At 36.0% G+C, this 19,410-nt stretch overlaps 1 protein-coding gene and 1 long non-coding RNA gene across 2 annotated transcripts in view; one reads left to right on the forward strand and one right to left on the reverse strand.

Moving 5' to 3' along the window:
• Positions 1–1,981: 1,981 nt before the first annotated feature.
• On the reverse strand, positions 1,982–4,255 carry LOC144848281 (scavenger receptor cysteine-rich domain-containing group B protein-like). Its single transcript, XM_078704994.1, has 3 exons — positions 4,246–4,255; positions 3,734–4,039; positions 1,982–2,391 (listed from the first exon to the last, which is right to left on the reverse strand). Exons 1-3 carry the CDS (start codon positions 4,253–4,255, stop codon positions 1,982–1,984), a joined length of 726 nt encoding a protein of 241 aa, XP_078561120.1.
• Positions 4,256–15,218: 10,963 nt separating this feature from the next.
• Positions 15,219–19,410, forward strand: part of LOC144848831 (uncharacterized) — a 183,539-nt gene continuing 179,347 nt past the window's right edge. Inside the window, exon 1 of the long non-coding RNA XR_013613936.1 lies at positions 15,219–15,632. This is a non-coding gene — a long non-coding RNA (uncharacterized LOC144848831). The remainder of the gene's footprint in view (positions 15,633–19,410) is intronic.

Here is a 19,410-nt window from a genome sequence, read left to right on the forward strand (position 1 = left end):
AAATATAATTTAATAACTTATTTTCTTAAAATGAAATGTCTTCACCAAATGTAATTGTTTGATAGCAACCATATAATAAATGTATTATCTAATATGTAATACAGATTCACTTTCAATTGTTATGTCTTACATTAATAAATAATACAATCATGGTGGATAAAATAAAAAATGCTTTTTAAATTATTTTTACTGTAAATAATGATGAAATCATAAAGTACATATTAGTCAATTATTACAATTGAACCTACAATGCATGCACTGTATTGTATCAACATTTTATTGATGTCAAAATAAAAATTAATAAAAGTAAATATTCATCTCAAAACGTATGAATGTATAGTTCTACATGATATTGTTCACTATAGGTTTAATTATGTTACTCTGCACCTTATATCGTAATTTGGGTTTTATTTAGGGTAATGCCTTTGTTCTTATAATTATGTGATGCCACTGCCCTTTTTACCACTCAAACAAATAAAGACTTGGTTATACTGATCGGTGTGATAAATGTTTATTTATTGAAGTCCGTGATATTTGTTGAATTTGAATATAATTATCAATTTTTATTCTCACAAAACAAAATTACTGCATAAACAAATACTAGTTATTCAGTAACAATGATTATGATATTTATATTGTGAAATTATACAATTAAGGGTTTTGAATTACTGTATTATATCCTCCAAAAAAAAGTTAACTCATGAACAAGAAAGTTTTAGAGTTATTTTTATAAGTATAAATATAATAAAATTATATAATAATATTAATCCATTATTATCAATGTAAAATAATGTGTAATTGTATTTATAAATTAAAACCAAACTGGTTAAAATAATCAAATATGTAAAGCTGCCCTTGTTCCACACACAATAGAATTTTTTTTTAAATGGTCAAAAGGAGACTTTTCGATGATAAAAATATAAAAAACACAAAATACAAACAATATAGTATAAACTAGCAAATGTGAAAAATTAAAACATTAAAAATAATACAGAACACTCCACTCTCATTCAGAATGTATACGTCACATTTTAACTACCTTATTTATATATATTCCAAATAGATGATTGACTGATTGGTTGGGAGCATGCACAGTATAAGTAAATTACAATATTCAAGTGTACCTAATATACAATAGTTATACTCTATTGTATGTACTTTAATGATGTCACATTATACTATGTTAAAATAAAAATGTTATTTATAGTCTACTATCACATTCTTACGTATGATGTCGTATACGGAAATTGACCAGATTACTGATGAGCCCGTAAACTGATTGAAACGACCTAAATATACTGTAGACCGGCACAAGGTGACCAGTAGTTCCACATTAACAAAATCCACCCACTCCCCCTTTGTTCAATATTATCATGATCCTGCTGTATAAATAGCATAGACCTATTATCAAAGAAATATACATTGTAGATTTTGCTCACAGTATGACATAAATTTAGTTAAATTTCAAAATATCGATAAAAAAAGTTATACTTACAATCTTGTTATTGGATCATACACATTGTACTTAACAAGCTCTGTATGTATATTTGCATTCCATTGCCTACATCTAGTGTTATTATAACAACCTGCTGAGTCACACGTCGGGACATTACAGGTGCAATATGTTGGGCATCTGACTATAATGATTTTGTTTAAAAAAAACACAAGCAGTAAATAATACAATTCAGTAATTCATGTAAAACAACAACATTACCAAGTACTTTATTTCTATCTTACATAGTAGAACACTACGATAATGATGAATACTGGTGGTGTGATAACAATGAGTATTTTAAAGATGAACATAAATTCTTATAATTCGATACAGGTGAAATAAAAACATATTATATTTAAGCTTCAATATTACACTGTTTAATTTAATGGTATTGTTTGTTTCCTCTGGTTAATCAATGGAATATTTAATATACAAGGAGAATAAAAGATGCCAAATGTAGCTTTAACCTCTTTTTTTCTTTAAATTTTATATAATTTTTGATAACAAACACTCTCTCTTAGTCCATAGTGTATTGTAATATCGTCTGTTAGTACTAAAGTTTGTATTTAGTGTCAATTTTTTCTTACATTGACAAATAACACTAGCATCCTTATTATGTCCACAATCGTGTACCCTTATTCCATTATTAGGACAGTCTGTGATAGATGTCTCACTTCCTGAACATTGAACATCATCAAGCTCAATCGGACCAGTCCCTTGACCAAAATAAGCTCGCCCTGGAGCTTGGATAGCTTGTCCTAGTTTTAATTGTCGACATACAACTTGAGCGTCGTTGATGTCCCAGCCATTATCACATATTGTACCCCATTCTGTGCCATCGTGAACTTCAACTCGTCCCTCATTGATATTGCTGCCATTCACAAGTCTAATGTTTGCTAAATGAAACAAATGTACAAGTTAAATTCAGTTCTTTATATTGATATATCTCTCACATGTGAAGCTAAACTCTCTATTTGAATATCAATGTAAATCTGACATAAGTAACTCAGGACAGTTGAATTTTCAATGGTATAACTGCAAAATGTTATAACAACTAGTAAGCATATTATATAATTGTTACAGTATCTTCCTTTTAATAAATAAGCTCTATGACCGATAAATTCTTTGCAAACAAATAGTTTGCTGAAGACAACAAATGAATTGCATTAATGAATCCATTTTTTGTAAATTCCTTACAATTCGGCTTTTGCCCACCGAGTGTATGTTAAAGGTTTTGTTGATTGTAATAATAATAGAAAATAATAATACTAATTAATGTTTTTAAAAAAATTAAATTTAAAACTTCTTCAATATGAAGGATAAATAAATAATGAGGTAAATCTTAATATGCGATAATATCTGCCCATAGAATTATTCTATTTTTTTCCAATAATAAACCTGATATTTGTTAACATTTTAAGCTTTCATCACTAAATAACATTATCTTCATTATTAGTTTATTTATTATTTTCTGGTACCTTTTTACATTTATGTCTACTGTTTTGTAAAAATTGAATGAACTGAAATAAACAGATATAAAATTAAATGATGAATGAATATGTGTAAATGGATAATACATTTCTTAAACAAAATTATGATTTTGAGATTGCAACCAAATAAAAAATAAACTGGTTCTGTTTTTCAACTCTGACAAACTGCCCATTATTTTTAAGATGAGAAGCAACTTGAAATTGCTTAACGTTTTTATTTTAACATTTAATGAGTAATATAACTGGGACGTGGATTGATTGATTGAAATATATATTTATACTGGGTAACCTCTTCAGTCAAAGACTGGTCTCCCAGAGGGCCCAGTTGGTGATCAGTGGCTGTGATGTACTAATACACCGGGGAAACCCCCTACTCGTCTCGAAAGATGTACTAGGTTCTTTAAAGTGCACACGAGCTAGTTGTGTACACTGGACCTACAGTTTATAGTCCTTATCCGAGAAGACTCGTTCTACCACCAGAACCATGGAGTGAGTGAGCCTCGAACCCCTGCCGATGTTATGGCTACGTAATTACGGTTCGACTGTCTTAACCGCTCGGCCACTCACAAAGTAAGGATACAAAGGACACAAAGTCTGAATGGTGGCAATGAACGAAAATATGAAAAAACACATTTTCCTTTTAAACTGAGATAAACATATTGACATTTCCTAGTTAAAAAAGTTGTCTTGGCCTTACAGTATTGTTGTTTTCTGTGTTAATCCTTTTTACAGTTCCTACTTTACCTACCACAAATAACACTAGCATCCTCAGAATGTCCACAATCGTGTACCCTCATTCCTCTATTAAGACAGCCTGTGATAAATGTCTCAGTTCCTGAACACCGAACATTATCAAGCATAATCGGACCAGTCCCTCGACCAAAATGAGCTTGCATTGGAGCTTGGATAGCTGGTCCTAGTCTTAATTGTTGACATACAACCTGAGCGTCGTTGATGTCCCAGTCATCATCACATATTGTACCCCATTCTGTACCATCGTAAACTTCAACTCGCCCCTCAAAGATATTGCTGCTACCCACAAGTCTAATAATGTCTGCATAAGAACAATTACAATATAGTTTAAAACATTTCTTTATTTAAATACTGCTATTAATCCTACTTGAATGTTAGTAATAGTAGTAGTACTTTTTCACGGTATTCTTGATAATATTATTATGCCCTATACAAATAAGTAAATAAATAGTTTGCGGAAAATGTTTACTGAAGCCTAAAATTAAATTATTATTATTACTTAATTACTGCTTATCATCTTTAAATTATCAAGTGCGACAATTAGATAAAATAATAATCGTATATGATACTATGCAACGAAAATGGAAGGGATATACGGCGATCAAAACCAGTCAAATCTTATAAAGTGTGACGTAACAATCATATGTGATAATACGCATACAAAATGGAAGCGATGTACGGCGAATAAAACCAGTCAAATCTTATAAAGTGCGACGTAACAATCGTATGTAATAATACGCATACAAAATGGAAGCGATGTCCGGCGATTAAAACCAGTCAAATATTATAAAGTGTGACGTAACAATCGTATGTGATAATACGCATACAAAATGGAAGCGATGTCCGGCGATTAAAACCAGTCAAATCTTATAAAGTGTGACGTAAAAATCGTATGTGATAATACGCATACAGAATGGAAGTGATGTCCGGCGATTAAAACCAGTCAAATATTATAAAGTGTGACGTAACAATCGTATGTAATAATACGCATACAAAATGGAAGCGATGTCCGGCGATTAAAACCAGTCAAATATTATAAAGTGTGACGTAACAATCGTATGTGATAATACGCATACAAAATGGAAGCGATGTCCGGCGATTAAAACCAGTCAAATCTTATAAAGTGTGACGTAACAATCGTATGTGATAATACGCATACAAAATGGAAGCGATGTCCGGCGATTAAAACCAGTCAAATCTTATAAAGTGTGACGTAACAATCGTATGTGATAATACGCATACAAAATGGAAGCGATGTCCGGCGATTAAAACCAGTCAAATCTTATAAAGTGTGACGTAACAATCGTATGTGATAATACGCATACAAAATGGAAGCGATGTCCGGCGATTAAAACCAGTCAAATCTTATAAAGTGTGACGTAGCAATCGTATGTGATAATACGCATACAAAATGGAAGCGATGTCCGGCGATTAGAACCAGTCAAATCTTATAAAGTGTGACGTAACAATCGTATGTGATAATACGCACACAAAATGGAGGTGATGTCTGGCGATTAGAACCAGTCAAATCTTATAAAGTGTAACGTAACAATCGTATGTGATAATACGCATACAAAATGGAAGCGATGTCCAGCGATGAAAACCAGTCAAATCTTATAAAGTGTGACGTAACAATCGTATGTGATAATACGCATACAAAATAGAAGCGATGTCCGGCGATCAAAACCAGTCAAATCTTATAAAGTGTGACGTAACAATCGTATGTGATAATACGCATACAAAATAGAAGCGATGTCCGGCGATCAAAACCAGTCAAATCTTATAAAGTGTGACGTAACAATCGTATGTAATAATACGCATACAAAATGGAAGCGATGTCCGGCGATCAAAACCAGTCAAATCTTATAAAGTGTGACGTAACAATCGTATGTGATAATACGCATACAAAATGGAAGCGATGTCCGGCGATTAAAACCAGTCAAATCTTATAAAGTGTGACGTAACAATCGTATGTGTTAAAACGCATACAAAATGGAGGTGATGTCCGGCGATTAAAACCAGTCAAATCGTGTAAAGTGTGACGTAACAATCGTATGTGATAATACGCATACAAAATGGAAGCGATGTCTGGCGATCAAAACCAGTCAAATCTTATAAAGTGTGACGTAACAATCGTATGTGATAATACGCATGCAAAATGGAAGCGATGTCCGGCGATTAAAACCAGTCAAATGTTATAAAGTGTGACGTAACAATCGTGTGTGATAATACGCATACAAATTAATTGAAGTGATGTCCGGCTATCAAAACCTGTCAAATCTTATAAAGTGTGACGTAACAATCGTATGTGATAATACGCATACAAAATGGAAGCGATGTCCGACGATTAAAACCAGTCAATTCTTATAAAGGGCGACGTAACAATCGTATATGATAATACGCATACAAATTAATTGAAGTGATGTCCGGCGATCAAAACCTATCAAATCTTATAAAGTGTGACGTAACAATCGTAGGTGATAATACGCATACAAAATGGAAGCGATGTCCGGCGATTAAAACCAGTCAATTCTTATAAAGGGCGACGTAATCTATTTTAAGTAGGTGTTTTACTGTGATATGATTTATTAAAGTAGAAATTGTAATTTAATTTGACACTTAAGAAAAATGCTAATTGTATTACTTTAATGAAAAGAGGGTGTTATGTTTGCTTACACCTGTCTAATATGTAAATTAGCTTCATATAGCCATTGTCTCCGTTTCTCTTGTAACCATATAGACCTACACAGAATAATTATTAAAAGTATACTGTCTTTGCGGTATAGAGAGAAATGATGTCATGTTATTCATTGTACGCATGCGGGGAAATTGGGACGTGTTTCCCCGCTCCCCAGTGACACACACTATTGCTACGTATTGTGCACACACTGAACAATCTACACGCGAAGTGACACACACTATTGCTACGTATTGTGCACACACTGAACAATCTACACGCGAAGTGACACACACTACTGCTATACGTATTGTGCAGCACACACTGAACAATCTACACGCGAAGTGACACACACTATTGCTACGTATTGTGCACACACTGAATAATCTACACGCGAAGTGACACACACTATTGCTACGTATTGTGCACACACTGAACAATCTACACGCGAAGTGACATACACTATTGCTACGTATTGTGCACACACTGAACAATCTACACGCGAAGTGACACACACTATTTTGCTACGTATTGTGCATACACTGAACAATCTACACGCGAAGTGACATACACTATTGCTACGTATTGTGCACACACTGAACAATCTACACGCGAAGTGACATACACTATTGCTACGTATTGTGCACACACTGAATAATCTACACGCGAAGTGACACACACTATTGCTACGTATTGTGCACACACTGAATAATCTACACGCGAAGTGACATACACTATTGCAACGTATTGTGCACGCACTGAACAATCTACACGCGAAGTGACACACACTATTGCTACGTATTGTGCACACACTGAACAATCTACACGCGAAGTGACACACACTATTGCTACGTATTGTGCACGCACTGAGCAATCTACACGCGAAGTGACACACACTATTGCTACGTATTGTGCACACACTGAACAATCTACACGCGAAGTGACACACACTATTGCTACGTATTGTGCACGCACTGAGCAATCTACACGCGAAGTGACACACACTATTTCTACGTATTGTGCATACACTGAATAATCTACACGCGAAGTGACACACACTATTGCTACGTATTGTGCACACACTGAATAATCTACACGCGAAGTGACATACACTATTGCAACGTATTGTGCACGCACTAAGCAATCTACACGCGAAGTGACACACACTATTTCTACGTATTGTGCACACACTGAACAATCTACACGCGAAGTGACACACACTATTGCTACGTATTGTGCACACACTGAATAATCTACACGCGAAGTGACACACACTATTGCTACGTATTGTGCACACACTGAGCAATCTACACGCGAAGTGACACACACTATTGCTACGTATTGTGCACACACTAAACAATCTACACGCGAAGTGACACACTGTTGCTACGTATTGTGCACACACTGAGCAATCTACACGCGAAGTGACACACACTATTGCTACGTATTGTGCACGCACTGAATAATCTACAAGCGAAGTGACACACACTATTGCTACGTATTGTGCACACACTGAGCAATCTACACGCGAAGTGACACACACTATTGCTACGTATTGTGCACACACTGAGCAATCTACACGCGAAGTGACACACACTATTGCTACGTATTGTGCACGCACTGAACAATCTACACGCGAAGTGACACACACTATTGCTACGTATTGTACACACACTGAACAATCTACACGCGAAGTGACACACACTACTGCTATACGTATTGTGCAGCACACACTGAACAATCTACACGCGAAGTGACACACACTATTGCTACGTATTGTGCACACACTGAATAATCTACACGCGAAGTGACACACACTATTGCTACGTATTGTGCACACACTGAACAATCTACACGCGAAGTGACATACACTATTGCTACGTATTGTGCACACACTGAACAATCTACACGCGAAGTGACACACACTATTGCTACGTATTGTGCATACACTAAATAATCTACACGCGAAGTGACACACACTATTGCTACGTATTGTGCACGCACTGAACAATCTACACGCGAAGTGACACACACTATTGCTACGTATTGTGCATACACTGAATAATCTACACGCGAAGTGACACACACTATTGCTACGTATTGTGCATACACTGAATAATCTACACGCGAAGTGACACACACTATTGCTACGTATTGTGCATACACTGAATAATCTACACGCGAAGTGACACACACTATTGCTACGTATTGTGCACGCACTGAACAATCTACACGCGAAGTGACACACACTATTGCTACGTATTGTGCATACACTGAATAATCTACACGCGAAGTGACACACACTATTGCTACGTATTGTGCACGCACTGAACAATCTACACGCGAAGTGACACACACTATTGCTACGTATTGTGCACACACTGAATAATCTACACGCGAAGTGACACACACTATTGCTACGTATTGTGCATACACTGAACAATCTACACGCGAAGTGACACACACTATTGCTACGTATTGTGCATACACTGAATATCTACACGCGAAGTGACACACACTATTGCTACGTATTGTGCATACACTGAATAATCTACACGCGAAGTGACACACTGTTGCTACGTATTGTGCACACACTGAACAATCTACACGCAAAGTGACACGCACTATTGCTACGTATTGTGCATACACTGAATAATCTACACGCGAAGTGACACACACTATTGCTACGTATTGTGCATACACTGAACAATCTACACGCGAAGTGACATACACTATTGCTACGTATTGTGCACGCACTGAACAATCTACACGCGAAGTGACACACACTATTGCTACGTATTGTGCATACACTGAATAATCTACACGCGAAGTGACACACACTATTGCTACGTATTGTGCACGCACTGAACAATCTACACGCGAAGTGACACACACTATTGCTACGTATTGTGCACACACTGAACAATCTACACGCGAAGTGACACACACTATTGCTACGTATTGTGCACACACTGAACAATCTACACGCGAAGTGACACACACTATTGCTACGTATTGTGCATACACTGAGTAATCTACACGCGAAGTGACACACACTTTTGCTACGTATTGTGCACGCACTGAACAATCTACACGCGAAGTGACACACACTATTGCTACGTATTGTGCACACACTGAACAATCTACACGCGAAGTGACACACACTATTGCTACGTATTGTGCATACACTGAATAATCTACACGCGAAGTGACACACACTATTGCTACGTATTGTGCACACACTGAATAATCTACACGCGAAGTGACACACTGTTGCTACGTATTGTGCACACACTGAGCATTCTACACGCGAAGTGACACACACTATTGCTACGTATTGTGCACGCACTGAATAATCTACAAGCGAAGTGACACACACTATTGCTACGTATTGTGCACACACTGAGCAATCTACACGCGAAGTGACACACACTATTGCTACGTATTGTGCACACACTGAGCAATCTACACGCGAAGTGACACACACTATTGCTACGTATTGTGCACGCACTGAACAATCTACACGCGAAGTGACACACACTATTGCTACGTATTGTACACACACTGAACAATCTACACGCGAAGTGACACACACTACTGCTATACGTATTGTGCAGCACACACTGAACAATCTACACGCGAAGTGACACACACTATTGCTACGTATTGTGCACACACTGAATAATCTACACGCGAAGTGACACACACTATTGCTACGTATTGTGCACACACTGAACAATCTACACGCGAAGTGACATACACTATTGCTACGTATTGTGCACACACTGAACAATCTACACGCGAAGTGACACACACTATTGCTACGTATTGTGCATACACTAAATAATCTACACTCGAAGTGACACACACTATTGCTACGTATTGTGCACGCACTGAACAATCTACACGCGAAGTGACACACACTATTGCTACGTATTGTGCATACACTGAATAATCTACACGCGAAGTGACACACACTATTGCTACGTATTGTGCATACACTGAACAATCTACACGCGAAGTGACATACACTATTGCTACGTATTGTGCACACACTGAACAATCTACACGCGAAGTGACATACACTATTGCTACGTATTGTGCACGCACTGAACAATCTACACGCGAAGTGACACACACTATTGCTACGTATTGTGCACACACTGAACAATCTACACGCGAAGTGACACACAATATTGCTACGTATTGTGCATACACTGAGTAATCTACACGCGAAGTGACACACACTATTGCTACGTATTGTGCACGCACTGAACAATCTACACGCGAAGTGACACACACTATTGCTACATATTGTGCACACACTGAACAATCTACAGGCGAAGTGACACACACTATTGCTACGTATTGTGCATACACTGAATAATCTACACGCGAAGTGACACACACTATTGCTACGTATTGTGCACGCACTGAATAATCTACACGCGAAGTGACACACACTATTGCTACATATTGTGCACACACTGAACAATCTACACGCGAAGTGACACACACTATTGCTACGTATTGTGCACGCACTGAACAATCTACACGCGAAGTGACATACACTATTGCTACGTATTGTGCACACACTGAATAATCTACACGCGAAGTGACACACACTATTGCTACGTATTGTGCACACACTGAATAATCTACACGCGAAGTGACATACACTATTGCTACGTATTGTGCATACACTGAACAATCTACACGCGAAGTGACACACACTATTGCTACGTATTGTGCACACACTGAACAATCTACACGCGAAGTGACACACACTATTGCTACTTATTGTGCATACACTGAACAATCTACACGCGAAGTGACATACACTATTGCTACGTATTGTGCACACACTGAACAATCTACACGCGAAGTGACATACACTATTGCTACGTATTGTGCACACACTGAATAATCTACACGCGAAGTGACACACACTATTGCTACGTATTGTGCACACACTGAATAATCTACACGCGAAGTGACATACACTATTGCAACGTATTGTGCACGCACTGAACAATCTACACGCGAAGTGACACACACTATTGCTACGTATTGTGCACACACTGAACAATCTACACGCGAAGTGACACACACTATTGCAACGTATTGTGCACGCACTGAGCAATCTACACGCGAAGTGACACACACTATTGCTACGTATTGTGCACACACTGAACAATCTACACGCGAAGTGACACACACTATTGCTACGTATTGTGCACGCACTGAGCAATCTACACGCGAAGTGACACACACTATTTCTACGTATTGTGCATACACTGAATAATCTACACGCGAAGTGACACACACTATTGCTACGTATTGTGCACACACTGAATACTCTACACGCGAAGTGACATACACTATTGCAACGTATTGTGCACGCACTGAGCAATCTACACGCGAAGTGACACACACTATTTCTACGTATTGTGCACACACTGAACAATCTACACGCGAAGTGACACACACTATTGCTACGTATTGTGCACACACTGAATAATCTACACGCGAAGTGACACACACTATTGCTACGTATTGTGCACACACTGAGCAATCTACACGCGAAGTGACACACACTATTGCTACGTATTGTGCACACACTAAACAATCTACACGCGAAGTGACACACTGTTGCTACGTATTGTGCACACACTGAGCAATCTACACGCGAAGTGACACACACTATTGCTACGTATTGTGCAGGCACTGAATAATCTACAAGCGAAGTGACACACACTATTGCTACGTATTGTGCACACACTGAGCAATCTACACGCGAAGTGACACACACTATTGCTACGTATTGTGCACACACTGAGCAATCTACACGCGAAGTGACACACACTATTGCTACGTATTGTGCACGCACTGAACAATCTACACGCGAAGTGACACACACTATTGCTACGTATTGTACACACACTGAACAATCTACACGCGAAGTGACACACTACTGCTATACGTATTGTGCAGCACACACTGAACAATCTACACGCGAAGTGACACACACTATTGCTACGTATTGTGCACACACTGAATAATCTACACGCGAAGTGACACACACTATTGCTACGTTCTGTGCACACACTGAACAATCTACACGCGAAGTGACATACACTATTGCTACGTATTGTGCACACACTGAATAATCTACACGCGAAGTGACACACACTATTGCTACGTATTGTGCACACACTGAATAATCTACACGCGAAGTGACATACACTATTGCAACGTATTGTGCACGCACTGAACAATCTACACGCGAAGTGACACACACTATTGCTACGTATTGTGCACACACTGAACAATCTACACGCGAAGTGACACACACTATTGCTACGTATTGTGCACGCACTAAACAATCTACACGCGAAGTGACACACACTATTGCTACGTATTGTGCACACACTGAACAATCTACACGCGAAGTGACACACACTATTGCTACGTATTGTGCACGCACTGAGCAATCTACACGCGAAGTGACACACACTATTGCTACGTATTGTGCACACACTGAGCAATCTACACGCGAAGTGACACACACTATTGCTACGTATTGTGCACACACTGAGCAATCTACACGCGAAGTGACACACACTATTGCTACGTATTGTGCACGCACTGAACAATCTACACGCGAAGTGACACACACTAATTGCTACGTATTGTACACACACTGAACAATCTACACGCGAAGTGACACACACTATTGCTATACGTATTGTGCAGCACACACTGAACAATCTACACGCGAAGTGACACACACTATTGCTACGTATTGTGCACACACTGAATAATCTACACGCGAAGTGACACACACTATTGCTACGTATTGTGCACACACTGAACAATCTACACGCGAAGTGACATACACTATTGCTACGTATTGTGCACACACTGAACAATCTACACGCGAAGTGACACACACTATTTTGCTACGTATTGTGCATACACTGAATAATCTACACGCGAAGTGACACACACTATTGCTACGTATTGTGCACACACTGAATAATCTACACGCGAAGTGACACACACTATTGCTACGTATTGTGCACACACTGAACAATCTACACGCGAAGTGACATACACTATTGCTACGTATTGTGCACGCACTGAACAATCTACACGCGAAGTGACACACACTATTGCTACGTATTGTGCATACACTGAACAATCTACACGCGAAGTGACACACACTATTGCTACGTATTGTGCATACACTGCCTGAGCAATCTACACGCGAAGTGACACACATTATTGCTACGTATTGTGCACACACTGAACAATCTACACGCGAAGTGACATACACTATTGCTACGTATTGTGCACGCACTGAACAATCTACACGCGAAGTGACACACTATTGCTACGTATTGTGCACACACTGAATAATCTACACGCGAAGTGACACACACTATTGCTACGTATTGTGTATACACTGAGCAATCTACACGCGAAGTGACACACACTATTGTTACGTATTGTGCACACACTGCCTGAGCAATCTACACGCGAAGTGACACATCAAGTGCCAAAACAAGCCGTAATTTCATGGTGAACATGAAATCGAATGTGAAGCGATAAAAGCAAAACTTGCGGAGCCTCTGCGCGTATAAATTCGCTTCAGTTAATTGTTACTAACATTCGAACCAATGTTGGTTTAATTTACTAAAACAAAATATTTTAGGTAATCAACAATTTGTATGTGAAATTAAAATTGAAGCTTTATCTTTAAAAGTTTCTTGATAAAACAAATCTTATCGTCTTAAATGTGAAGTCCGTTCCGATACTATTATACACCTTTAAATTATTAAGAAGATGGACCGAGGAAAATTATCTACATTATATAAATGTGGAAACATAGAGGACATATCTCACTTTATATTCAGTTGAGATGCATTGCAATGTATAAGAGAAGAACAACTAAAAAAAACAAGATTTAATTTAGCATAATGAGTTAGATGTATAGGAAATATTCTACACCAGTAACAATAATGATAAAATGTTATATATTCTGGGAACTACAATTTTAATGTGTTTTGACAAATTTATTGAAAACGAAATGATCTTAAGTCTGTATAGCTCGCAGACAGATTATAAATGCGGTACAGTGTATGTTAACTTCCCCAGCATGGCCAACCTTTTTAAGCTTAGCGTGAATCGTTTCGGTTTGACGCTTGACGCGCGTGTAAAGTGCTCAGTGTGAACCGGCCTGAAGTGTGTGGATACAGCGAAAGGTGAACAAAATAGTGCAAAATATTAGTTTATTTTAAGAACAAATAGGAAAAACTCTTGCAATTCAAATTTTACTATTTTTCCTTTAAAAGATAAACTATTGACAACATTAACTAGAGAATTTGATCACAGTATAATTATGATAAAGCTAAAATGCATATATTCCAATTATGAAAGTTCAGAAAATTGATGTTAATAAAAATGTAAAATGTATTTAAATGAACTTACATCACACAATTCAACATATTTCTAAAATGTATAGTTCGAAAAAATAATCATTTCAATAAAACATTATAGAATAATAAATGTTGTAAAATAAGGATGGATAAACCTAGCCACAAATTCTGAAAAGGTCATCAATTATTATAATGCCCTACTATTTATTATAATATCTATTACAAATGATAAATATTAAAAGAACGAATCATACCGGAATTTGAACCAACATCAGCACAACTAGAAAACGATAACTCCACCAATATTATTACCACTTTAAAGACAAACATCTTCTTACGCAATTCAGTACCGTGATGTGCGTAGTAAACTTTATCTCCCAAAGTCATTTCAACGTTTGACATAACATTGTTTCTTTTAGTATTGTTGCAAAAGAGTTTTAAATAATTAAGATAAATCAGTTTACCAGCTGTATTACTTTGCTTAGTGGTTGATATTAATATTTAATTGTTTTTGTTAAGTAATTACATATATAGATTGAAGATAAACAGTAATGAATGTGAATTTACTATTTGTATTATTGATTATTTTCTAAGAAAGTGTATAGAAAGGTTTTTTAGAACGAAGGATAAATGAAATTGAAGGTAACGTAATTGTTTAAGAATGTTTGCAAGAATTGAACATTCTAAATGAGAAAATGAATATAATGGGAATATAACAGGAGTATTAGTTAGACACTGGTAGTGTACTAACCCTTATTTACTTATGTATTTTATGCGTATAATGCATATATATATATGTATATGAAGAGAGGCACACACCAAACCCAAGAGAGAAAAAAATATTTGATTTAGTTTCATACTTAATTAATGGGAAACAAGTTGATGAATGTAAGGTCTAGGTTATAGACGGAGTTTTACTGAATATTAATAAAAAGATAGATCTTTTGGCACATATGACGTATACTACTTGACTTGAAACTATTTCAGACAAACATCGAAAGAGCCAACTGGTGGACTTACATAAAAAAGACAGACTTCGGGCAAGTCTAGTTACACACTTACTATTGACAAAGATCTTATGCCAGATAATAAATTGTACACAATTTTACTTTAATGTTAATTTTGACATCGTAACTTTCATTAACCTATATATAATAACCAGACACGACTTTTGGGGAAAAAAGCCTGATTCGGAGTCATCTCATTCATAAAGAAAAACACAGTTGTTGTTCAGTGTAGAGTAAAAAGGTAATAATTCAATATATATTGCGTTATCATGATCTTTTAGAGTCAAAGTAACTAGTTATGTCAACAAATAACAGGGTCGAAATTTGGTCATTTTTCGAAATGCCCAAAATATCGACTTTTTAAAATTCAATAATGCGATAATATCGCTATATATGCGCATATATTGCTTTGCAACAACTTATAGAGCCATAATACACACTTTTGTCGAAAAAGAAAAGGATCGAAATTTTGCCATTTTCTGAAAAAAACCCTGTTCTATAGTATAAGGATTTTTTCGAAAAATGCCCAAAATATCGACTTTTAAAAATTCAATAATTATGCGATAATATCTCTATATATGCGCATATATTGCTTTGCAACAACTTACAGAGCCATAATACACAGTTTTGTCGAAAAATAAAAGGACCGAAATTTTGCCATTTTCTGAAAAAAAACCCTGTTCTATAGTACAGGGATTTTTTCGAAAAATGCCCAAAATATTGACTTTTTAAAATTCAATAATTATGCGATAATATCGCTATAAATGCGCATATGTTGCTTTGCAACAACTTATAGAGCCATAATACACAGTTTTGTCGAAAAATAAAAGGGTCGAAATTTTGCAATTTTCTGAAAAAATCCCTGTACTATAGTACAGGGATTTTTTCGAAAAATGCCCTAAATATCGACTTTTTAAAATTCAATAATTATGCGATAATATCGCTATATATGCGCATATATTGCTATGCAACAACTTATAGAGCCATACACACTTTTGTCGAAAAATAAAAGGGTCGAAATTTTGCCATTTTCTGAAAAAATCCCTTTTTCAATAAAGGCCAAAATATCTACTATTTAAAATTCAATTATTATGCAATGATATTGCCATATATGCACATATATTGCGTTATTATCGTCTTATAGAGTCATAGTAACTAGTTATGGCAGAAAATAAAAGGGTCGAAATTTGGTAATTTTTCGAAAACAGGGATTTTTTCAAAAATGGCCAACATATCGACTATTTAAAATTAAATTATTATGCAATAATATTGCCATATATGCACATATTATATTGCGTTATCATCATCTTTATAGAGTCATAGTAACTGTAGGTATGTCAACAAATAAAAGCGTCGAAATTTTTTCATTTTTCGAAAATTTCTGTGTACTATAGTACAGGGATTTTTTCAAAAATAGCCAAAATATCGACTCTTTAAAATTCAATAATTATGCAATAATATTACTATATATGCGCATATGTTGCGTTATCATCATCTTATAGAGTCATAGTAACCAACAAAATCACCCAAAATATGGCGTTTTAATTTCATTTAATATGCCCTAATATTGCTATATATGCATGTATATTTCCATACTTTACAGACTTTTTCTCAAAACAGAAAAAGGTCGAAATTGTATGCGATTCTGCGCATGTCAATGTAACGTCAAAAAGGGTCGACATTTTAGTATTTTAATTTTTCGAAAATTTCTATACTATAGTAGATAGAATTTTTTTAAATAACATAATATATAAGACGCATGTTACGAGAATATTATGGCATAATTTAATTTTAACCATTTTGTTTGTTGACATAATTGCTTAATATGACTCCATAAGACAATGATACCTTATTAATATGTGCATATTGTACTATTATATTATCGCTTTTTTCCTTCCAAAGAGGCCTACCCAAAATGTTTAATTGCCAGATTTTGTTAAACAAAATGTAATATTCGTTACAAAAATCGGACAATAACAATATGAGGCTTATACATTCCGTAAGCGACCACCCTCGGGACCGGAAAAACTGGCCGCGTACGGCAGGTGACCACTTACGGGATATCCGATTATAACTCCGATATAACTTTGCTAGGTCTCAGGGCGATATCCGATATAATGACAAGTCAATCTGTAATATTGTATTTAACTTTGATAGAGAAAAGAGTGAGTGAATAATACAGTTGTCGCAATACATATTGCGCAGTTTAATGTAAATTATGCTAAACATACTTGTATGCCCAATGAGTATGCCACTGCCAAGGCTCTGTTTACACACGGTCACCAATCACGGGAATTAATAAATTCCCTGTTCACACGCACAAAATTAAAAAATTTTACCGGTAACCCTGACTTGCAATACATACTAGGGCTGATCAAAATCGGTTTCCAATCATAATAACCAGATTAAGATTAGTGGACTATTGGTTCACACTAGAGGCGCACAGCAAGCAAGTTAACCAATGACAAGCGACAGTTTGAATAATCCAACGCTTGTGATTGGTCAAATCACTTGCGTTATGTCCTTGTGTTTCATCTTGGGAACCAAGCATGAAGATTGAGATCGCCCTATCACATCGATAATTTCTTACACAGACTGACACGATTGGTTTCTCCCAATAACAACTGTTTAGCGTGAACCATGATTCCATTACAATTTCTAGCGTGAATTAGGACTATAAAAACACCTCTGCTCAATTGTCTTATTCAGAATAAATCAGTAGCCATATGTCTACAAAAGATGAAGGCATAACAACATTGTTTGAACATATAGTCTATTGTATAAGTGGTACACATACTTGTATATAAACACGGATAGAGTTCAACATAGCATGCAATACTATTATACTAAACATGTTTATAGTCTTAGTACAGTAATATTATACATTTATAATTATATATTATTATAATAAACAAAAACATATAATAACAAAAATAAAAATATAGGACCAAAGGAAAAATTGATAATTTTCTTTATATATAAGTTTCATAAACAAATAATTGTTTGTAACCCATCTATTGCTCGTTACAAAAAACTGTTAATTAATCTACAATTATGAATCAGTTACTGAATTTAGTAATTAATATGGGGTCACTTGGGGTCATATTGAGCACATGTGGTCAGTATTGCAGGTGGCAAAGTATTTGGTTCATGTTTTAAAAACAATGGCAGCAATTAAACAAGAAATATGAAGAATCAGAAATAAATAAAATAAAGATTTTCGGAATTACTTTAAAAAACTGAAAATTTCCTGAATGTGTTTATACTATGACCATAACAAAAAATAACAACTGTATGAGAGACGTTGGCTATTCCTTATTTTATTTACATAAAGTTGAACCCTCTCCTTTGGGACACCCCTATTTAGGGGACACCCCCAATTAAAGGGACACTTTCTAGGGTCCTATGGTTGTCCCTTTAATATTTTAACTACTATTTCATTTGTTATGAAATATAAATTTATCAAATGTATGTATCTCTTTAATTTTAATATAGTACAGGGATTTTTTCAAAAAATGCCCAAAATATCGACTTTTTAAAATTCAAT

This window comes from Antedon bifida, chromosome 7 (assembly GCF_963402885.1).
Source record: "Antedon bifida chromosome 7, ecAntBifi1.1, whole genome shotgun sequence".
Classification (NCBI taxonomy): Eukaryota; Metazoa; Echinodermata; class Crinoidea; order Comatulida; family Antedonidae; genus Antedon; species Antedon bifida.

Bases quoted from the DNA above. Each gene is read 5' to 3' on its own strand.
- LOC144848281 (XM_078704994.1), bottom strand. The intron at 2,392-3,733 runs GTAGGTAAAGTA...TGTTTCATTTAG, and splicing joins GGATGCTAGTGTTATTTGTG to CAAACATTAGACTTGTGAAT.